The sequence below is a fragment of the Mastigoproctus giganteus genome, chromosome 6, assembly GCF_048544385.1.
Source record: "Mastigoproctus giganteus isolate SK-2022 chromosome 6, ASM4854438v1, whole genome shotgun sequence".
Lineage (NCBI taxonomy): Eukaryota > Metazoa > Arthropoda > Arachnida > Uropygi > Thelyphonidae > Mastigoproctus > Mastigoproctus giganteus.
The window spans coordinates 229,561,175-229,585,736 of NC_143580.1; the positions used below are offsets into that span (position 1 = coordinate 229,561,175).

The 24,562-nt window shown below is 36.1% G+C and overlaps 1 protein-coding gene across 1 annotated transcript in view; it reads right to left on the reverse strand.

Moving 5' to 3' along the window:
• RyR (Ryanodine receptor) overlaps positions 1–24,562 on the reverse strand; it is an 841,404-nt gene that overhangs the window by 84,382 nt on the left and 732,460 nt on the right. The window contains exons 88-90 of the mRNA XM_090376454.1: positions 23,051–23,302; positions 16,873–17,014; positions 289–347 (exon numbers count right to left, since the gene is read on the reverse strand). Coding sequence (XP_090232580.1) covers positions 289–347; positions 16,873–17,014; positions 23,051–23,302 — 453 coding nt within the window. The remainder of the gene's footprint in view (positions 1–288; positions 348–16,872; positions 17,015–23,050; positions 23,303–24,562) is intronic.

Consider the following 24,562-nt stretch of genomic DNA (forward strand, 5'->3'; position numbering starts at 1 on the left):
TACTGCATTTTTATTGTTAATACTAATAATATTGATCATTCTATGAAACATCTAGCTATCTGGTCAATATCCATCAGAAAATATGATAATATTAGTGATAAGAATTTAATTAATTTTTTGTTGATTTTGAATTATGTGCTTTAAAAATAAAAGAATTCAATTTTGAACATTTTTGTTTTTTTGTCATACATGCACACACTTTATAAAAAAAAAAAAAAAAAAAAAAGAAAGAGAGAGAGAGATTAAAGGTTTTGCACTAGAACCTTATTATTAAATATGCAAGCTTACGGAAGTTCAGCAGCTGGTACAATCTCCTTTGACTTCACATCACCATCCACATGATTAACCTAAAGTAAACAAAATATAAAGGTAAAAGATGCCTTGTTTTCAGTAAAATTAATTCAAGTTATTTAGTACTGCTAATGGCAAATGATACAAGGAAACAAGCTTATATGATATCAGCTAAAAAAAAATTTATATATAGATATATATTTGGGAATGGACATTATGTGGTTTCTAATATATAATATAATATATTGTATCAAAATATACGTGTATTATATCAATAATAACAGTATTATATCACATGAAAATTCTTAACAAAGATTTTATTAACTTATACTCAATCAATACTACACTAATTTGTTAGCAGGTGATGTTTCAGAATTCTCGCCAAATCCCATCTTCTGATCATAAATGTTCTGGAGGGAGGGGATATAAGAACATCTTCAGAACATGACAATTACATGAAATTAATTAAGAAGTTACAATTAATATTAAGTTAAGGAATGTATACACTTGCATTAATATAATGTTGACAGTATATTAATTATATTAATGATTAATTAATTATAATTATATTAGTCAACATTATATATACTATATATTATATTACCAAATATCGGTGTAAATACACCACAGATAGCTCATAAAAGAAAAACTACCTGCCCACCTACCGATAATAGACCAACAAACCTTGAAACGGTGCTGTCTGGGTGGTGGTGCCCACTGAGAATAAGTAACAATAGTCTTCTCTATCAGTGAAGCATCACATTAAATTACATTAAAGTCTCCATAGCCAAGTGGTCAGGAGCGGGAGTGCAGTAGCACACACTCTTTGAGTAGACCGGGGTTCAAGCCCCTGACTGCTGAATACGGTCAATCTGCCAACCCGCACTGGACCAGTGTGGCAGATTATGGTCCATTTCCCTCAGCATGAATTGTTGAGGAGGCTTCTATCCTGCAGTGGGTTGATAATGGCTGCACTTTACTTTACTTTTTTTACATTAAATTGATGCCTTTGCACTACGATTGTAGTTTCTCTTTTATGAGCTATCTATGGTGTATTTACACCGATATTTTATAGTATATTTTAAGCTCATATTGTATTATACTTTGTGCATTTATATTTTAAAATACTATATATTATAGTATATTAATGCAAGTGTATACATTCCTTAACATAACGTTAGCTGCAATTTCTTAATTAATTTCATGTAATTTTCATGTTGTGAAGATGTTCTTAAATTTCCCCCCCCCCCATAGCATTTATGGTCTGAAGTTGGGGTTTGGCAAGAATCCTGAAATGTCAACTGCTAACAAATTAGTGTAGTATTGAGCTTGTATTATATATGAGGGCTAAGGTAAAGAAAGTCAACACGAGAACTATGGGAAACATTGGTAAACTTATACCAGGCAAACTTGTTTCCCACTACCGCAGTTTCTCCCTGCATTCTTGGTAAACAGATGGAGTGTGTTATTGGTAGTGGCAGTACACCCTCCATATTGCCTCAGTCTTAGGGTGTTTATTCCCCCTTCCCACTGTTTTAACCCAATAGGGGTTAAACTGCCACTACTGATAACATGCACCATCTGTAGAAGTGGTTTTCCTATTTTAAAATAGCGGGAAGGGGAGATAAACACCCTAAGACTGAGACAGTCTGGAGGGTGTACCCGTAAGTAAATTTCAGTCACAAAGGCATTACACTTATGAACTCCAATAATCTGCTTTTAATAATGAGAAAAAAAAATCAATACATTGTTATCGACTTCTAGTGCCACTACTGATAACACGCACCATCTGTTTACCGAGAATGCAGGGAGAAACTGCGGTAGCGGGAAACGAGTTTGCCCGGTATGTAATCCCACTATGTTTACCAAAGTTTCCCATGGTTCTTGTGTTGGCTTTCTTTACCTTCACCTTTATGAGTTTAATAAAACCTATTTGTTAAGAATTTTCACAAGGTATAATAGTGTTAATTTATTATTACATATATATTAATAAATATAGTATAAACCTTACTATAAAAGAAAAAAAAAACAACCTATCCACATTATCTGTCGATCCAATCTGTCTAATCCTCCTTTAAATTCATTCAAACTATCCACTTCCACAACACCAGATGGAAGTTTGTTCCAACAATCAGTTATTCTCTAGCTGAAAGGAACACTCAGCTTAAGTCCCCTTGTGTGCTTCATCCAAGTAAGGGTAAGAATGATGTATGCAAGGGGACATTATTAGTTAGTTTGCTCAATCCAAACCCAAGGGCTCACTTTGGTGAGTATGGACTTGGCACACACCCAGGGTCCTGAGCTGGAGATCATCATTCTTCTCTCAGGGTAACTCAGGAATTTATTTTTTTTGGCTGGTGCAGCATAAACCTCGGGCTTCCTTGCACATATGGCTAATAATAATAATAAGTCATCTTCAATCAGGCCTCCTTGCAGGTGCTATTTCCAGATGCTGTAATTTGCAAAACTGAAGTCTTTTTTTGGTAAGGGTACTCCACCCTACACCTCAAACTCTCATAGACACCCAAAATGCTGAGTTGGTGCCTAATTTCCTCACAGTCTCTTCACCTAGCACACACAAAGACATCCTCCTTGGCTAGATCATGTCCTGTTCTAGACAGGTCTGCAAACATTTCACAATTTGTGCATTTTTTTTTACTGTGATGCGTAGGAGAATTGCCCTCTTCGGTTCTTCCCCAAGCCACTGCATTCTTGCTAATCTGTTAGTGTTGCTTTTCTGCTCTAGTCTGGGTCATGATTTCATTTAAGTACAATTTAATTGACATTGAAATTTAATAAAATTAATAAAATTTTACTGATTATTTGATAATACTATACTATACTAAGCTAATAGATTTCTAATCTAGTTCGGGATATACGTTGCAGCCATTGTATAACAATGGCTGCAAGTTACAAATGGTAATTCTATGGACACTAAGTATTAACTTTCAAAATCACTATCTAAATTCAAAATAAACCAAGGAGCTTGACTAGGACTATAAACTACTTATAGAAAATAATGTAACTATTTCAGTGAATCAGTGAACTACAAGGGGCGTTCCATAAGTTATCTACCTGAGGTACTTCCCATAGTTATATTTCAATTATTCATGATTTATCATGTTCCTACATATCTCATCTTGAATCATACTAATTTTGATCCCACTATGTTTTTAGGTTGTGCTTCTGCTGTAGCAGAAAGAAGGACCTGTATCAAATTATATTCTAGTGTTGCTGTTGGTGACATGGGATTTCAACAACACTACAATCCTTTCTACAGATAGGCAATACAACAGAAGGAAATTCAAAGAAGCGGTTTACATACAAATGTTCGGAGCCTCAGTAATCAATAAAAACGGAGTTGAGTTCAGCCCACAATATTTTCATCTTTTTGATAAGAAAATAGAAGAAATGAAAAAAACCAAGAAAGAAAATAGTTCAGTTGTCCGGAGGAGTAGCCCACATACAACCCCTTCCAGACCACCAGAACCAGCCTGCACACCAACTCTGATGTGCAGAGTATGAGAGAAAAGGTCACCTCAGGCTTCCACTTCACATAATTCTGGATACAGGATAGAAAATCCGCACAATTCTGTTTGCTGTTAGAATTAATCCTTCACCTATTAATTACTGCTGGCAGCACCCCCTTGTTTGTATACACATCAGGTTTCTGGGAGCATCAGCAAGAGGAGGCTGTCAGCAGGTAAAAATATAATCTCTGTATTTACCTAAGAGTTACTTAATTTAACATCTGGTTTCTGTTGTAACAATAATTCAAACTTAGAATTGTTTATTAGCAAAATTGTAGTGGTAATTGTAATCAAAATATTGGTAATTGTAATTGCAATAACGGCAATTGTAAATGTAATATTGATAATTGTAATTGTAATATTGGTAATTGTATTTGTAATAGTGGTAATTATATTTGTAATATATTCAAATTTGTAATCCTTTCTATTTTTTGTTCCACATCTGGTGAGTATGGGCTTGGCAAACCCAGGGTCCTGAGCTGGATATCATCATTCTTCTCTTTTGGTGATGCCTTTCTCTTTTTTTTCTCTCTCTCTCTCTCACAACACACACACACACACACAGGGGGTAATTCGGGAATTTTTTTTTTTTTTTTTTTGGCTGGTGCAGCATAAGCCTCAGGCTTCCTTGTACCATATTGCTAATAATAATAATAATAATAATAATAATAAATAGCATGGTCTGATGATGGATATTGGTAAGATATCTGAAACGTCACCTTAATGCAGCGATTTCCAAACTGGGAGGTGCAGACTAGTGCAAAAGGAGGCGCAAAAAGTTTAACAGAAATGTAATTTTCATAACATAACATATATAAATAAAAAATATATATATATAAATAAACTTTCATAACATAACATTAAATTTTATAACCTATTTTTTAAAGCATTTACCGCCACCTATCTCACTCTAACTTCGATATAAACCTGAGATAAACATTTATTTGGAAAAAAAATATTATATTTTGCTGAAATGGATTGATGAATTATGATTGATATGATGTAATGTAATATATATAATTTAGTGCATACTATGTATGACATATATAGGTAGATTGCATAGTATAGCATTAGCTGCATGGTTGAAAACATGGTTTCAGCGGTGTGCGATTGTGTTTTTTATTGTTTTTGGCGTGATTACTTATTGATAATAATCGTTAGTAATTTAGAAGTTGTATTTTTTAAGAATACAAATTTAATCCTAATATTTTTAGATGAATGGATAAAATTTTGACTGGTTAAAAGAGAAAATCCACAAATAATGAAGATACTGATGCTGATGCTGATACAAGTAAAGGTAGTGGGAATACAAGCAACAGGGAATAAGGAGGTAGAACTCTCAAGACAAGAAAATACGATTCATCCTATTTATCATTAGGATTCACAAGTGTTATTATAGATGACTTGGAAAAACCAATGTGTTTGTTTTGTACAAAAGTTTTGGCTGCAGATAGTATGAGACCAGGCAAATTAAAATGGCACCTTAAAACTATGCATTCTGAATATGTTGGTAAGCCCATAGAATTTTTTCATAGAGACAAAGTAAAAGCATTCATAAAAAAATTGGAGCTATGGAAATCAAATTTACAAAAAAATAAGTTCAACATGTTTCCACTTTTAAATGATTTCTGCATCAGAGTTAATACTGAAGCAAACAAAAATCCATTTACTGAACACTTGGATGGTTTGCTAATGCACTTTTCACATTATTTCGAAGATCTTGATTTTACTAAGTTCGCGTGGATACAGAATCCATTTGTCGATGAACAAGATGATGAATTTGGATCGACAACTATGAAAAGGAAAAATTGATAGAATTATCATGTTTCATTGAAACAAAAATTTCAGAGTGAAACCCTAGTTCAATATTGGTTGAATCGAAGTGAAGAATATAATACTTTGTCAAGCAAAGCAATGCAAGTACTGCTGCCATTCGTAACATCATATTTATGTGAAACGGGATTTTCTGCATTAGCTGCAATGAAATCCAAATATCGAGCCAGTTTAGTAGTTGAAAAAGAGCTACGATAGACTCTTCTCAATGACACCTAGATTTGATAAACTTTGTGCTAAAAAACAAGCACATCCATCGCATTAAAAACAAATTAATTTAAAAATGAATATATATATATATATAGTAAAACCTTGTTATTATTCTGTCAATTACGTTTTTTCATTTTTTGTATTAATACATTTTTACCATTTAAAAATGTGTCTGTATTATTTTATGAAATAAAGGGGGGGAGTGCCAAGATTAGATTTTTTTTAAAAGGGGGCGTAGTAACATAAAGTTTGGAAACAACTGCCTTAATGTATAGTAGTTTAGGTTGTAAGATGTAGATCTTACAAATATAATAGAAATATCTATTTAGCTAAAATAAATCCAGGAAGGGCAATAGAAAGTGAGAATTAGCATTAATGCCCGAGTATTAATTTAACGATAGTAAGTATTAAGATTGGATATTTAGTTTTAATGTAAATAAGGTTAAAGTTTGAAGAAACACTTTGGGGGATGGGAAAGTTATAGACGTATATGTTAAATAGTGGCTAAATGGAAATAAGTAATTTCGAGTAATAAGAAAGCTAACAGCGACAGCAGGACTAAGTAGAGGGTGCTATTTGAGAACAGGTGTGAAAGGGTTGCTGAGAGCAAGAACAATAAGACCATGAAATCTGATTAAGAAGCGCCTCTTTGGATCTAAGCCACCATTAGGAAGTAAACAGGAAATTAGTGGATGTCCAGTGTTCGCATAAAAAGAAAATGGCATCAGGGTGAATGAATTTTGGGTTAAGTCCGATATGTTTAGCAGAGAAAGTGTGAACACGAAAATGAGTGTTTTGGAGGTCACTGGCAACATGAAAAGGCTGTACTGCCGTGTGAAAAAAATAAGAAATTTCTAGAGAAGGGTTGATTTATGCGCTAGGAGACAGCTGGGGTTAGATGTTTTAGCAAATAGGAAGGAATGGAAAATTAAGCAGAGTATGGGGATTGGTTACGAGTCCTTGGGGGAGGCGTTCCACACTTGAGGGGGGAAAAGGTCGGAGGGAGTAATTGAACAAGTGTCCACTCTGTATTGGACTTCTCTGGGGTCAAAAGGGGAGAAAGTCATGAGTTGCAGGTTGAAGTAGAAGTAGATTTTTTGGTGGTCAGAGTTTACATCTGGTGGTAGCAAGATGAAGAAGAAAAAGAAAAAAAAAACGTGGGAGAAAAAAAGCCTGGTCCGGCATCAGAGGGCAGTGATAGGCAGTGGTTAAGTTTAAGATTAAGGTAAACATGCAAGAAAGAAAGAAAGAAAGTCTGGTCCGGCATCAGAAGGTAGTGATAATGGCCAGTTGTGCAGATAAGTGAGCCAAGAAGAGAAAGAAAGCCTGGTCTGGCATCGGAAGGCAGTGATAATGGCCGGTTGTGCAGATATGTGAGCCAAGAAAAGAATGAAAGCCTGTCTGCCACTAAGGAAAGCAGAGTGCCAAAGAAATGGAAGAAAGTCTGTCTGCTACGAAGGAAGTCTGAGTGCAAGGGAATTGGAAGTAGCGGCTATTTCAGAACGTAAGTCTGTTCCTGTTTTTTTTATTGAACTCTGAACTCAAGGACTCATAATCTAGCTCTATAAGGAATTGAGTGATAGTCCTTTTAAAAAAGGAACATTCATGTTGTTAGGCAGGTTAGTTACTAAGGTTGAGATAATTTGTTATGAATGTTATTGATTATGAAATATTATAAGGGTGGTACAGGGGTAATCAAAAGAAAGTAATAGTATAAAGGAATTAGTAAAGAAATTATATTTATAGTATTTTCTGGCTTATAAGATGCATGGGCATACAAGACGCACCCTAGTTTTGGCCACATATTTTGGAAAAAAATAATAACCCTTCTATTATCCTTCGATACTGTTTACAGTGAAACTAAGAAGCGATCTTTTACCGAGTGATGTAAACAAATATGGAGACATGGCATGATACGGGACGTAATCAGGGGGTAGGTATTAAAAATAAATTAAATGGAGTTACATTTATTTTTAAAATTTTTTTTTATTAAATGGACTTACAACATGGAGTTTTTATTCAATTCATAAAACACAAGAAATTTTTAAAAATATTTATTTGTTCTAAAGATTATGAAATGTCTGACATTTTCATTTATCCTTAAATCCTAAAAAGCCATTACTGAAATCATCATAATATTCAATGTCACCATCGTCCATGTTATGAGCGATCTCTCAGTCAGATGAATCTGTTTCCTAATACAAAAGGTCGTCTTCCGTGCCGTCAAGAGCACTGGTTATGCCACACTTCTTAAACGATCATACTATTGTCTCCATTTTAATTTCATTCCAAGCATTTTTGACCCACTGGCAAACCTGTACAATGGTAGGTCTTTTGATGTGCCCTGTTGATGTTAGTTCATGCTGTGCGAGCATCATCCATTTATTCCATTCTTCACACATGTAGTCCTTGAAAGGCTTATATATTGATACATCCAGGGGTTGTAATTGACCTGTTAACCCTCCAGGAATTACAGCCATTTGCGTGTTTAAACTTTTTAATCTTATCTTAGTACAATTAGTTAGGTGAGACCGGAACTGATCCCACACGAGAAAGGACGGCTCCTTGCAAAGTCCACCAGGACGGCATGACCACACCTTTTCCAGCCAAAACCTCACGCCATGCTCATCCATCCATCCTTTGGGGTGAACTTGAATAAAAACTCCTGCTGGAATGCTTTCTTTCGGCATTGTTTTCCTTTTAAATATTAGTAATGGTGGTAACTTGGTACCATCAGCACAACATGCCAGCACTGCTGTAAAATGGGATTTCTCATTGCTGGAAGTTTTAATGGTCACAGATTTAGCACCCTTAAAATCAACTGCCTTATTAGAGGGAACATCAAACGTCAATGGAACTTCATCCATATTTGCAATTTGACTAAGTTCAAAGTCATTTTCTTTTCTGACTTTGATAATATATCGGTAAAAATCAATAATTTTGTTTTCGTACTCCTCAGGCATTTTCTGTGCTATTTTTGTTCTTGTTGTTGTTGTTGTTATTTGGTTTTTAGGAGCATTAGCAACTAAGGCCATATTGCTCCGGGATATGCGGTGGTCATTCCCTGACCTTTCCGCATCCTCCGTATTTGGTGGTGATGGGCTTGAACCCCGGTCTAATCAAAAAGCGTGTGCTACGCACTGCTGCTCCTTCCCACCTGGCTATGGAGGTGCCTTTTGTTCTTGTTTGCATCGCTAATCCGTGTCTCTTCATAAATCTATAGCACCTGTAAAGTCATCATGTCCTCTTGCAGCTGCCCTCAATTTAGCTTCAGAAATGATATTTTTAGTTGTTACCACAATACCTTGGCTCCTCTGATCTGTAACCCACGTCTTCATCTCATTCTCCAGTTCCTCCCATCTAGCTTTTTGCTTGCAAAGGTTGTGTTTTGACTTTATTGCTTGTTGAAGTTTCTCCTCTTGCTTTCGGCAGGCACGTACCATTTTCTCGTTAGGAGGTGGTCCAAAATGTCTTTCAGCAGCACGGTTCCCATATTTCTTTGCAAATTCTATTACTTGTAATTTAAAGGCAATTGTGTAGCAATGCCTTCTCAACAACTCCATCATAACAGGGTGTCCTGAAAATGCATTGCCGGTAGTCTTTAGGCCTAATCTGACATTGACCATATAAGACGCAAGGTGATTTTCCGAGTATTTCTTCGTGAAAAAAACCGCGTCTTATAAGCCGGAAAATACATTATAGGGGTAGTACTGTAAGGATATGTTAACCTATATCATTAAATTACGCCAGGTGCCAACACAAGATAACATACCAGATGAGGTGTAAAGAGAAAGAAATTTTATTAATAGAGAAACCTCACGAGTAAAGAGAGATGACTAAGAACTAGAGAGTAATTAAGGTAGAATGAGTGATTTGTAGTAAATATTACTGATGTAGGAGGATATCAGTTGCAGTACACTTCATGTGTTAAAGGTTGGAAAAAATATAAAGGGAGTAATAAGAGTTGAAATTAATTTACTGATGTAAGTGATAAAAATTGGTAATGTAAGAGAATGATAGAGTAAACATTGATGATTCATATTAAGTAAGATACAACTGATACAAACTGATGTTAATAATTTGTAAATTGAGAATAGTTGATGAGAGAGAGATAGTATAGTGTACTGTAGTATCATTCAAATATATGGAAATTGGTATGCATGTATATATGTAGTTTTGTTTTTTTTATATAAATGCTGTATATAATGTTCATTAAAGATTTGTAATATTTATTGAAAAAAATGTGTCTTTAATGTTCTGCTAACATCCACTTTACACACCCTAGAATCTAGAGTTTTCTGTGAATTGCAGTCAGATTTGTGTTTTGTGGGCTGTTTGAGACTTCAGTAGGGTGGAAGTCTGGAGAAAAAGGAAAACAAAAACTTAACCCTCACAAGGTGAATAGCTTAATAAACTATATTATAATTTATAAGAGTGGTATTAAATATAGTAAAAATCTTGATCAGCTTCTTTGTTACTGTACCACAGTAGCTAATCAGATTGGTCAGACAAGATCTTCCTTTAACAAATCTGTGCCATGATAACACTGCATAACTGCATTTCTGTCAAGATAATCCTGCATTACTTTTTTGACCACTGACTCCATTATTTTTTTTGGAACAGAAATTGGACTTAGAGGTCTGTAATTACTCACTTCACCTTTTCATCACCTTTTGTGAACAGGGGAGATGTCTGGACATCTTCAATCTGTAGCAACCTTTCCTGAATCCAACAGTGCACTCATAATTATGGCTAAAGTTTTGCTCACTTCTTTTGCTGCATCTTGTAAATATAATTGGAGAGATTCTGTCAGCCAAAATAAAAGCCTTATTTACTTTTAGCTTCAACAATTTCTCTTCCACTTTCTCTCAATCATCACCAAATCATTTATTTTCCAGTTTTCCTCTTTAACAATTTATTTCCCTCTTTGAAAAACTACTAGTTACCTAGTTTTTCCTTAAATTTATTCAAAGTACACATCTACAACACCATGTGGGAGTTTGTTCCAACAATCAATTACTGGTTTGTTGAAGGTGAATTTCTGCATATCTATTCTGCAACCATCCTTCCTCAGTTTGAATTTACATCCCCTCATGTGTGTAGTCTGAAGAAGAGGAAGGATTCCATCATCACTGAGTTTACTCATTCATTCAAAGCCTTAAACACTTAAATCATATCTCTTTGCAGGTGCCTAGTCTCCAGATGCTGCAATTTGCAGAACTGAAGCCTTTCCCTTATACAATAGGATAATTTTTTCTTTATCTCTAAATTCCAGTACTTGGTTTATGAACGAATTCCATTCCAAGATGTTTGTTATGTGTATCTTGCATTCCTGAGCTTTTACGACATGTATTGTATACGTTAGCAGCAATTTTAAAGCATTAAAACCATGTATTAAACATTGAATGGTCTATACAATATGTTTTATTATAAGGTATGTATGTATGCATTATGGTTTATCGTATACAATACGTAAGGCAAAATAAAATAAGAAAAGAATAAAAAAAAACATGATATTGTACTTGTTAATTTTAATTAAAAACATAAAGAGTTACAAAATAGAAATAAAGAAAATGAGTACTAACGTAATATATGTACTGTACATATGTATTCAACTTTTACTCTTCAATATCTTCATCAGAGTTCAATATTTTCCACATAAGTGACACTAGGTGCAGATGAGGTAGATAGAAGGGCATCTAATAATGAAGAAACAGCTGGGTTTTCCACTTTTTTTAAAATATGTTTTTATAGAAGATTGCACAGTTAGTTTCTTTTTTTTCTTTAAAAGTCTCACTGTAGTATGCTAGACAGTCATAAACACCTCTTTTCACTTTTGCAATTCTTTCCATATTTGCGTCTTCTTCTTCAAAGATTGCCAACCCCTCAGAAATTGATTTAAAAGCTGCAGCCATTTTCTGTCTTGTAAATGTTCTGGGAGGCTGTGGAATATCAGGTTCTTTTGTTACTTCAGAATTTAGATATGTCTCTATTTCAATTATTTCAATGGTTATTAATTCCTCAAAATTCTCTCAAAAAGTCCAAAAGCTCTCTCACATCAGTCACATCAAGGTCGAGGTCCATTTTATTGTCCAGTTCAACAATTTCTTTAGTCACAGGTTTTATCGGAGCCTCAAAATCACTTAAATTATTCACAAACTGTGGGCACAAGTTTTTCCACACCGATTAAGTTTGTTTTCTTCACATTCTCCCCAAGGCACCAGCAATGTTTTGCAATGCATTATAAATCTTGTATGCCTTCCAGCAATCTCTTAAGTTCTTCTCCTCTCTGTCTATAAAAGCAATGGCTTGAGAAAAGGTCCACCTTAAGTAATATGCCTTAAAGGAGGCTTTAATACCTTGTTCCAATGGCTGAATAATAGAAGTTGTATTAGGAGGCAAAAAAACAATCTTAATTTTATCATTGACATCATCTATGTAGGATGGATGACCAGGGGCATTATCAAGCAGTAATAAAATTTGAAGGGTAAATTTTTAGTTGCACAATACCTTTTAATTTTCCCCACAAAATAGTTTTTAAACCAGTCGTCAAACAGTTCCGTTGTATTTCCCCGAGTGAGTTGGGCTCTTGCTACTTAATTTAATTTATTCTCTTTTTTTTTTGTATTATTAAATTTATTCATTATCTTTTGTTTTATTTAGTTTGGTTTCTTTAATTTACAGCTTGGTTTTTAGATAGCTATAGCACCTTACAAGCATAACCAGTTGCAGTTAGGAGCAAATTTTCATGTAGTATACAACTGTTAATTCAGTTCAGTAATCTTTAGCTGATCAGACCACATATAGTTTCAAGTTTTTTAACCCTTAAATATTATACTTGCCTGTAGTCATGCTAATACTACACTGGGTGAATTTTTACCTGTCATTAAATTTTGATTTATTTTATTTATTATTGGCAAGATTATAAATAATATAACTACAAATATTTTAAATGCATTTATCCCATTGATATCAAGTGGACCAATCTGATTCATCCCTTTCCTTCTAGAGTTAAGGGGGCATAAATTCAAATTAAGAAAGGACAGATGTAGAATAGATGTGTGGAAATTTGGTGGTTAATTGCTGGAACAAACTTCCATCTGTCGTTGTGGAAGTTGATAGGTTGAATAAATTTAAGGAGGAACTGGACAGGCATTTGGAGGGAATGGTGTGATTTTTTTTGGCTGATGCTGCATATGCTCATACACATGCTTTCTTGCATCACATGCCACTACTACTACTACTACTACTGGACCAGCACGGTCCAGTACAGTCCAGTATGAGCCAATATGCAATTTATCATCATTACAATCATACACTCACAGTTGTATCTTTTAGATATAACTTTTAGACTCAGTGGGTGTACAGATGCTATAACAGTAAAAATTTACCTAGATCTGATTATCAGCAGCAATTCTTCATGCATTACGAATCTGCAGCCAAAAAACACACTGGGTAGCAGTGATCACAGTGTACTGATGTGGGATTTACTTAAAGGTATAATTACTGTCAAGGGTAAAGGGAGGGGCTTTTGCTTTAGTAAGGGTGACTACAGTGGTCTCAGACAGTGTTTAAATTCTATACAGTGGAGCCGACCGGGCTAGCCGAGTGGGTAAAGTACCTGCCCGGCAACCCAAAGGTCGCGGGTTCGATTCCCGCCTCGGGCTTGGATCAAAGTACTGCAAAAACCTTGGGAGGTGCAATATGGCCACAGAAGCCGATGCGCCAACAACTACCAAATCAAAAAAAAAAAAAAAAATATACAGTGGAACCATCTGATGATGTTACCAGCAGCAAATTCTAAATGGAAAGCATACAGGAAAGTAATCATAGAAGCTACTATGCTTTTCATGTGGGTAAAGTGCCTGGCTCGCAACCCAAAACCCAAATGTTGTGGGTTCGAATCCCACCTCGGGCTTGGATCAGAGTAGTGCTAAAACCTTGGGATGTGCATTATGGCCTTCTGGTGGGGCATGGGCCTGCCTCACTGACTTTGGGGTCCTCTACTCTATCGACCCTATACTTCTGTCTCTCACCCCCCAAAGCCTTCAGTCTTCCCTCCCCCTCTACCTTTCCAACTAGCGTTCATCCCATGTCAAAATTATCCTAGCCCTACACCCAAAATTCTTAATTCTACACTGTATAACTTAAAACTCCTTTGGCCTGACCCAACCTCTAGTGCACCTCTTTTTTTTTTTTTTTTTATGGTTCTAGCCACTGAAATCCCAGGAAATTAGGTGGCAGGACCTGCCAGAGTACTTATTTAAAAATACTGGTGTACCTGGCTTGCCTCCACGGGGCTAAGTGTGGGCAACGTTGGGCCTCAGTAGAGCTCCAGCAGCTAAATGGCCAGATGAACAACGGTACACGACACTACATCCAACAATATCCATACACTTTTAAATCTCTGGCCTTTACAGTGTTCTGTAACACATGACAATGTAGACTACATGATGGAGGAAGCCCCTGGTGCCATTAGACCCTAAACACACTTTATACTTATGGCCACAGAAGCTGATGCGCCAACAACTAACAAAGAAAAAAAAAAGCTTTTCATACTAACTAAGAAATACTGTCTCAGGCTTATATCTAAATGGATGTCAGATGGACTGATGAGACTTGTGGCAGAGAAGAAAAATGCATGGGATGCATACAAATTATCAGGTGATACAGAAGCCTATGGCAGACATAAACTAGTCTACAATCGAGTCACAAAGGAGGTTAGGCAAGCTAAGGCAGACTGTGAAAAATCTCTGGCAAAGGATGCTGAGAAAAGCAAGAAAGATTTCTTTGCATATATTAATAGTAGAAGGAAGGAGCTGAATCACATTGGTCCACTTGATGTTGATGATCGAGTTCTTTAGAGAGGGGAATGTAGAAGTTTAACAAAATCTAACAGGGAGCTAAAAGATGAAAGTAGAAAAGAAATTGTTGAAGCTGAGTTGGAGGATCTATCCAATTATATTAAGGAAAGCAGAAAAGGAGGTATGTAAACCGTTAGCCATATTATGAGAGCAACTTTGGTTCAGAGAGGAGGTCTCTGTGGACTGGAGATGTGCAAATCTCCAATTCACAAAGGGAATCAAAGGGTGACATGAGTAATTATAGACTTATTAGCTTAACTTCTGTTCCAGAGGAAAATAATAGAGTCGCTGATTAAAGAAGTAATGCAGGACTATCTAGACAGGAGTGCAGTTATACTTCAGTTACAGCATGGGTCTGTTAAGGAGATCTCGTCTGACCAGTTTGATTGGATGCTATGATGCAGTTACAAAGGAAATGCAAAAAATTATTTTGATATCATATGCTCAGATTTCAGGAAAACTTTAGATACTACTGCACATAAAAGACTGGTGTACAAACTGGAGCAGTGTGGCATGAAGTTACTGCTATGAATAAAGGAATAAATAAGTGGGAGAAGATATAAAGTGGTTATTAATGGACAATGCACTTTGTGGACTAATGTTATTAGTGGAGTCTGCCAGGGTTCAGTGTGGGCCTGTTGTTGTTTTCTATATTTATTAATGTAATGGTGAAGCTATATCAGGCTTAATGCCTAAGTTTGGAGATGATACAAATGTTGGCAGAATGGTTAATGACAGTAATCAGGGTAAGCTACTGCAACAAGATCTAGAAAAATTAGCCAGAATGGTTGAGGCAGTTTAAGGTTAACATTGATAAATGTAAGTATGGGTAGTAATAATGATTATTACTACATATGGGTAGTAATAATCCTAGATTAATGTACCAACTGTGTGGTACTACACTCAGGTAACAGAAAATGAAAAAGACCTAGGGGTAATTTTGCAGTCAGATATGAAGCTCTCTAAGCAGTGAGCAGTGCAGACAGGCTGCCATGGCAGGGGTTTTGTCAATGATATACAGGAACTTTGCTAGCAAGGATAAGGAAGAAAATATCCCATTGTATAAGGCTGGTTAGAACGCATCTTGAGTACTGCTTTCAGGTCTGGTCTCATCTTAGAAAGGATGAATTTTGCTGGAATGGGTACAGAGAAGAGCAACAAAATTGGTGAGAGGGGGAAAGGGAACTCTTATCAAGAAAGGCTTAAGTTCTGCAAATTGCAGCTGATTGAGGTGTTTAAGGCTTTGAATGGATTTAACAAGCTGAATGCTGATGACATTCTTCCTCAGACTACATGCTTGGAGGAAGCAATAATTCAAATTGAGGAAGGATGGCTGAAGGAGAGTTGTGCAAAAGTTTGTCTTCATCCAGTGGGTGGTTGATTGTTGGAACAAATTTCCACGTTTTGTTTGAATTTGGGAAGGTGTTTTTTTTTTTTTTTTTTTTTACTGATGCTTTATAAGCTTGTTTTCTTGCTTCACTTTCAACTATTAAGCTAGTTACAGCACCAGTTCAGAGGTCTGTAAGAATTTATCAAGTCTCTAACAGGATTTGAGCCATGCTTCTTCAAGCCACCAACAAATGGTAAAATATCTATACTGTTATGGAGCATTGGTGAGAGGGTAGCAGGGTTTGATGAACTAGAAAGTAGAATGTAATGAGCTATTATTAGCAAAATATTGGCTAGAATTTTCAGTCAATACATAAAGGTCATTAATGCAAAAGACAGAGTGGGTGAAAGAACAGAAACTTGGGATAACTGTATTAATTGAGGAGATAGAGGTCAGAAGCCATCTATCACTGCACACAGTAAATAATTGGAGAGCAAACTGCCTAATTAACTACAAAAAGATGGAAGCTTGCTAAGATTTTTTGTTTGTTTTTTTTGGTTGGTTTTTAGGAGCATTAGCAACTAAGGCCATATTGCTCCGGGATATGCGGTGGTCATTCCTTGACCTTTCCGCATCCTCCGTATTTGGTGGTGACGGGCTCGAACCCCGGTCTAATCAAGAAGCGTGTGCTGCGCACTGCTGCTCCTTCCCACCTGGCTATGGAGGCGCCATTTAGGAAGGTCTCTATGCTGAACATGAGCAGTAGTTTTAGAAATATTGTGGCTTTTATTCATAAATAACAATAAATTCATACCTGAAGCACTCCATCTGGTACTCCTTCTTTATCAGGTGTTTTCTCCTTTCCTTCCTCTTCACTCCCAGCTTCAGTTTCTGACAGCTCTAAGCTAGACTGTGGAGTAATTTCTGCTTGAGTTTGGGTAGGGGCCATATGGTACCTTTGTAATCAAACCAACAAAAGAAACAACAACAAATCATACACTTTAAATTAATAATATTATTACGTATTATTATGTATTACTAAGTTTTTCATTTTAAAAACTATAATATCTTTTGGATATTTTTATAAACTAAAATAGTGTGGTGGTTTCAATGAATTTTATCAAAAACTATATGCATTTATTATGTTATGTGATATCCTGAGCACATGATAACTCTGGAAAAAAATGTTTTAAATGAATAGAAATTTTGTGTGAAAACTTTTTTGGATTATGAATGGGAGTGCTACCTTGCAAAATCATCAATTAAATGTTCAAAAATAACATTTATAGTTTTGTGTGTGTGTGTGTGCGTGTGTGTGTGTGTGTGTGTGTGTGTGAGTGAGTGAGTGAGTGAGTGAGTGTGTGTGAGTGAGTGAGTGAGCGTGTGTGTGTGTGTGTGTGTGTGTGTGTGTGTGTGTGAGTGAGTGAGTGAGTGAGAGAGAGAGAGAGAGAGAGAGAGAGAGAGAGATTTAACTACTTTTTACTTTAAGCTAAAGAATGATTGATTGTTGAAATAAACTTCCATCTGGTGTTGTGAAAGTGGGTAGTTTGAATAAATTTAACAAATTTATTATTATTAGAAAAATTTGGAAAAATGAGGTGGAGGTGTAGAGGGTTTTTTCCCCCCGCTTTGGTTGATAGCGTATAAATTTGTTTGCTTGAATTATTTGCTGCTACTAATACTAATTCTAAAAACAATACTAATTTATGCAGCATGTAATGTGACAAAGTTTTTTTAAAATGATTTTAAATTATCCTGTATAACAGGATAATTTAAATGTATCCCATTCATTTTTCTTTCCTGTCATGAGTCTCAGGAGTTCATATGACATCTATTTAGGTCTAAGCATTGAAGAGTATTTCTCAGTTACTATAAGCGGCCATGTAGCTTCTACAATTAATTCCCCGAATACTACCCATTTAGAATTTGCTGTTGGTAACATCATCAGTTGGTCTCACTATATAGGAATTAAATACTCTGAGACCACTGTAGCCACCTTTAAGAAAATAAAAGTGCTTCCCTTTAACCTTGATGATAGTTATATCTTTAAATAAATCCCACATCAATACACTATGATCACTGCCGCCTAGTGATTCTTCTATCTGCAGATTCTTAATGTATGAAGAATTGCTGCTGATAATCAGATCAAGAGTATTGTTTTCTCTTGTTACTTCTCTAATAAGCTCCTGTAGAAAACAGTCATCCAACAAATTCATGAATGTCCTGTTAGTGCCTGAATGAGCAACTTATAAGTTCAAGTCAATATTTTAAGAGTTAAAATCCCCCATTATAAAACATTCTGATTTACTCATCCTCTGTATATGTCTGCACAGTTGTTCATTATACCCACCACAGCCATTAGGCCTATAATGCACTCCTACTCTCAATTTTGTTTTTCTCAGGGTTTACGTTACCCTAAACTGGCTTAATGTTGCACTGGCTACCCATGTCACCTGGATGCACTGCTTTTCATTTTATGTGTTTATTAATAAGAGCTGCCCTCCCCCATCCTGTGCTATCTGTACACATTGTACTCCTCATATTCAAATTCTGCATCCCTTATGTCTGAGTGACACCACATCCCTGATATCCCTACGATGTCTGCATTTGATGTCTTAACCAGTACTTCAACTTCGTCAAATTTATTTACTATACTCCTGCCATTAGTGTACACACAAGTATACATGCAACTTTTCTTATTGTTAATTACAACATGGAAATTTAAGGATGTGCCAGAATTATTTTTATATGTACAGTGAGACAAGGTAAGTTAATTTGCTTTACTGCAAAGCAGCAATATATGTGGTGTAATCATATATCATATTCTATGTCAGTTTGGTACACATTGTGATAACAGTATACAAGTTGTATCCGATTCCCACAAATAGTTACACATGAACTACTGAAAAAATCACAGAAAGCATTCCTTTTTGTGATTTTAACTCTTTAGCAGTGAAATTTGGAAGTAGTAGTAGTAGTAGTAGTAGTAGTAGTAGTAGTAGTGGCACTTGATGCAAGAAAGCAAATGTAGGAGCTTATGCAGCATCAGCCAAAAAAAAAAAAAAAAAAAATCACACCATACTCTCCAAATGCCTGTCCAGTTCCTCCTTAAATTTATTTAACCTATCAACTTCCACAACGACAGATGGAAGTTTGTTCCAGCAATTAACCACCCGCTGGCTAAATGCAAATTTCCGCACATCTATTCTACATCTATCCTTTCTTAATTTGAACTTATGTCCCCGTAGGTTCGTATTCTGAACAAGTGGGAGGATCCCATCAGAATTCAGCGTGCTCAACCCATTCAAGGCCTTATAGACCTCAATCAGATCACCGCGCAGGTGCCTAGTCTCCAGCCACTGCAATTTGCAGAACTTAAGCCTCTCTTGGTAAGAGGATCCCTTCATTCCCCTCACCAATCGTGTTGCTCTTCTCTGTACACGCTCAAGCAAATCTACATCCTTCCTAAAATGAGGCCTCCAGACCTGTACGCAGTACTCAAGGCGTGGCCTGACCATTGCCTTATACAGAGGGACAATCACCTCCTTTTCCCTGCTAGCAAAATTCCTATATATCATTGACAAAACCCCATGACCTGCCCTAGCAGCCTGTCTACATTGCTCAGAAAACTTCATATCTGACTGCACAATTATTCCCAGGTCTTTTTCATTTTCTACCACCTTAAGTGTAGTACCACACAGTTGGTACGTTTCTCTCGGGTTACTTCTACCCATATGCAGTACTTTGCATTTGTCAAGGTTAAACTTCAGTTGCCACTTCTTAGCCCATCTGCCCAAATTATCTAGATCCTGTTGCAGTAGCACACTGCCATTACTGTCATTAACAACCCTGCCAACCTTCGTGTCATCTGCAAACTTCGACATTAAGCCTGATATACCTTCATCAATATCATTGATAAATATACAAAACAACAGTGGACCCAACACCGAACCCTGTGGGACTCCACTAATAACATTAGTCCACGAAGAGCAGCACCCATACATGCAAGCATACATGCTCCTATGCCTATTCCTTGTTACCCTAACACATCCCATATACCCAACTATTCCAGGATGACTGCCATCCGTCCCTGAAACCCCCAACACCCCTCGCTCCAGGTCGCTTCTTATTCTAATAGAAGTTGTGCAAGAATCACCTCCACCTCTGCCTGCGGTTACTGTTACACTATTAGTCTTTGTATCCCCCCAAGCTAGCAGTTTTCCGACCCACCTAACACTGCCTCGATAGCATCAGCAAATATTCTTGCACCCTTTCTATTTAAGTGTATCCCAACCCTGTAGAAGCAATCTCTCCTGTTAACAAGTACAGTCCAGGCTGAAAAAAATTCTACCCCTTGAGCCTTGCACAATCTTTCCAGGGCCGAATTGATCGACAAGGCTCTCATCATATACTCCCTCCTATCGTGTCTGGGCAGAATTGCAGACACTTTCAAATTCAACCCTATTTCACGGCTTTTTTTCAACAGTGACCTGTACTTGTTGAGTAATTCTGCCGGTCTCCTACTCTTAATATCATTAGTGCCAACGTGTACAACTATATCACCTTTTGTGCCCTTGAAAGATGATATCCGCTCTACAACGTCATCAACCTTTGCCCCTGGCAGACATACCCTGGTCCTGTTCCACCTATCCTTTTTACATAGCATGTTCCCCGTTTCCCTGACAATAGAGTCACCAACAACTAATAGTTCCTGGGGGACCAGCGCATTCTGCCTTGGGGTTTGCCGCTGTGTTGCGCGATGACCAAGTGCAAGCTCTGGCGTTGATGTGGGCAGCTGAGAGCCTGATGGGCCCCTCAATTTATTTCCTTCGAGGGCATCCACCCTGTCCTTCAAACTCTCATATAGGCCCATAACAACGCTGAGTTGTCGCCTAATTTCCTTACACTCCTTACATCGCGCACACACAAAGACATCCCCCATGGCAATATCATGTTCCGTTCCAGAGAGTTCGGCAAACATTTCACAAGTTGCACATTTTTTTAGGCTGTGACGCGTTGGAGAATCGCCCCCCTCAGTTCTCCCCCGAGTCACAACACTCCTGCCACTTTGTGCCCGTTGCTTTGCTGCTCTAGTTCGGGGCATGGTAGTTTAAATTAATAAAATCAATAAATTAAATGTCAGTAGTATTTGAATAGAAACTATGAAATAGAAACAGTGAAGCGTATTACTATATAATTATGCGTTAGAGCTACCTAGCTACCTCAATTAAAAAATTGAATTCCCTATACACAAAAACAATGGCTACAAAAATCGAACACAAAAATAACGGTTTTACCTATCGTAAGTAAAATCCACAAAAACTCTTTATCTAAATTAAAATAAAAAATAACCAGCGTAACTATAACTATATGACTACGTATTAAGTACAATATAAAACAACAATCATGTAAATAAAAGGCAAACACTTATCGTTTTTGCGGAGCTTGTAACTGTCAGCTGTAACTTTTAAATAGAGTCAGCGCCCAATTGTAAGTGGTTACAATGGTTTGTCAAAAGTGAAATGCTCAGCCATTGTAACAATAATGATTTATATGAATGCTGACAAAATGAAAGTGATGGTGTGGTACCATCAAGTGGTGCCAGAATTACAAAAGGAAGAAAGCAAGTTATGGACAATATTTATAAACTGTTAACGTTGTAAACTGATGATAAAAATCCTGGATGATAATGATTTCATTCTGGAATAGTATAACTTAATATTTTTCCATGTTCATTAAGAATTACTTGTGCAAAAAAACCCAAAAAAACTGAACAAAGCTATGTTCATCCTGGATTACATATATATGGATATAAAGTTAACTGGGAAGGTATTTGATAATGTTCAGGTTATGTTTTTGCCAGCAAAACATTTCACATTTACAGATGCTAGACAAGGTTGTGATTACCATGTTTAAAGTTTACTATCACCATCACACCATAAGCCAGCTGTATATAAGCATGGGCAAATATAGCCTGAATTGAATGATCCATGGCAAATTTCACCAGCAGGCTCAATAGAGACAAATCTAAAATTAGAGAGGATGGGGTGGGAAGACCAGTCCCATGCTTTAAATATTTATTATTGAAAAGATAATATACACATGTGCAATATACCTTTCACAGCCAGCTTGGCCAGGATTAATTTTTCCATTGTTATGCCACAGTGCAGATACATCAAATTAGCATCTTACAGGAACTAATTCTCTGTTTACACCAATTTTTTAAATGGAAAATTAGTATTAAGTACTATTTACTGAGAACACATCTCTGTTGTAAGTAGAAGACTAGCTGTGCAATCTCTACTATCAAAGCTCCAGAATTGATTTTAAATGGCAAAATTTCAACTAAATTCATTAATAGGGGTTAAAAAAACCTCACTAATAATTGATTTTCCTGTAAGTTTCCAATAGTTTATTCCTGTCATTTGGAGGCAGAATAGGCATCATTTCCTATTCTGCCTCCAAACTCTAGATCACTTCAGTACAGTCCAGGTTGATTTGAAAGAATGGATTAGCAATGAGTGAACATTAAATTTGCTCCATGGTTTATACCTTGTGTTGAGCTTCTAATGATGTAGCTCCACAGGCACTAGTCATCTTGCAATGGAAGGAAGATAACTGAAGAAGATCCTAATTCCACCCATTCTTTTTCATCACACAATGTTGAAAATGCTGACCACAATTTCTACATATGTTTTGGCAATATACTGGCAACAGTGTACCAGCATAGGTTGAGATTGTTTTGAAGAGGACAAAAAGCAATGGTTTGTATCTTATATTCTTTTTTTATGCAGTCAGTTATGAAACTTTTTTTGGGATGTAGGATGTATTTGTAAGCACATGTTTGAATGTAATAAAATTAAATTATATACTGTCATTAATTTATTTTATAATTTTAAAAAATGTAAATATTTTAATTAGCTTTACAAAGTGCTATTTAATCATAATTTTAATATGTAAGTTAATTTTTATCTGGAGAAAGCTATATTTACCTGATCTCTCCATCTTCCTCCTCTTTTGTGATATCAAGACCAAAAGCTTGAATAGTGGCCATCATTTCTCCTGCTTCTCCCATCAAAGCCATTTCCCCTGGAGGCATTACCTCTAATGTTAACGGTGCACCTATTGGTACTAAAGCTCCAGGCTTAGCAAATATATCTGGCTTTGTAATTTCCTCTTCTCCTGCATCTGTTTCAACCAGTGGCTGACCACCCATCAGCATCATAATAAATCTCATTACAGTCCTAAAAACAAAGCAATTGATTTAACAAAGATGCCAGTAAAAGATTCAAGGGATACATTATTCAAAATGTAAGTACAATCAAAATTGAAATCAAAATGGAATCAAAATTCCTCTGAAAGGAATAGTTATCTACAAAATCTAAACTATAGCAAATATATTGTTTGATAAAAAGTTTAAAAATTTTAAAGTCTAGAAAAAGTTTAAAACCATTAATATTAATATAACATATTATGCTATAATGAATACTTTCAAAACAAAACATTCAATCATGTGCAAAAACAAACTAAAATTTTAGTAATGGAGCAGGGTTTTTATTTCAATGCCTGCATTGAAATAATTAGATAACTGCTTTTCTGTGTTTTTTTTCGGTCTTGTTGTCTTTGGGGTAATTCTGTTCCCTCCAGTAACAGGGACAGGGACTCCAGACTTGGGCTCACTTCAGAAACCACTAGTGGATAACGTCATAGCCAAAGTGAGCATAAGCACAAGCTCATTGCTGTCAATGGAGGACAAAACATCCTCGAGACAGAAAAACTGAATACAGAGAAGCATTTACAGTATGATCTAATTATTAAATTATAAGCGCCTCCATAGCCAGGTGGGCAGAAGCAGCAGTGTGCAGCACACACTTCTTGATTAGACCGGGGTTTGAGCCCGTGACCACCAAATACGGAGGATGCGGAAAGGTCAGGGAATGACCACCGCATATCCCCGAAGCAATATAGCCTTAGTTGCTAATGCTCCTAAAAACCAAATAACTATTAAATTATAATTTTATTTTGTTGAAACTCTGAGATCAAAAGATTCACATTTTAAAACCATTGAATAAATATCATGAGTATAATTTAATAGTATAATACATTTTTTACCATATCAAGCAATTTACGATGTTATGATTATCTAGTAGAACTTGTTTTTTTGGCAACCAATTAAGTTTAATGTTGTGTTCTTAAAATGTCTCATCTGAAGATAAAAGAATAAATTATATATTAAATTCAGAAGTTGAAAAAGTTTGGAATCAGCTCAATTATTGTAATATTTTGTAAATTTAATTTTTGCCTTAATAACAGTTTCTACAAGATCCACTATGAATACTTCATATGAGGATGTCATGACTCAGATGGGAATAGTGATTGACACTTGGGTTGGGTTCATTGCTTGCATAGCCTGGAGCATGTATTCCAAGGTCAGTATAGTAGGCAATCCTATCCATGTGAAACCCCTGGCACCATGCTGTGATGGGTACATTGTAATATCAACT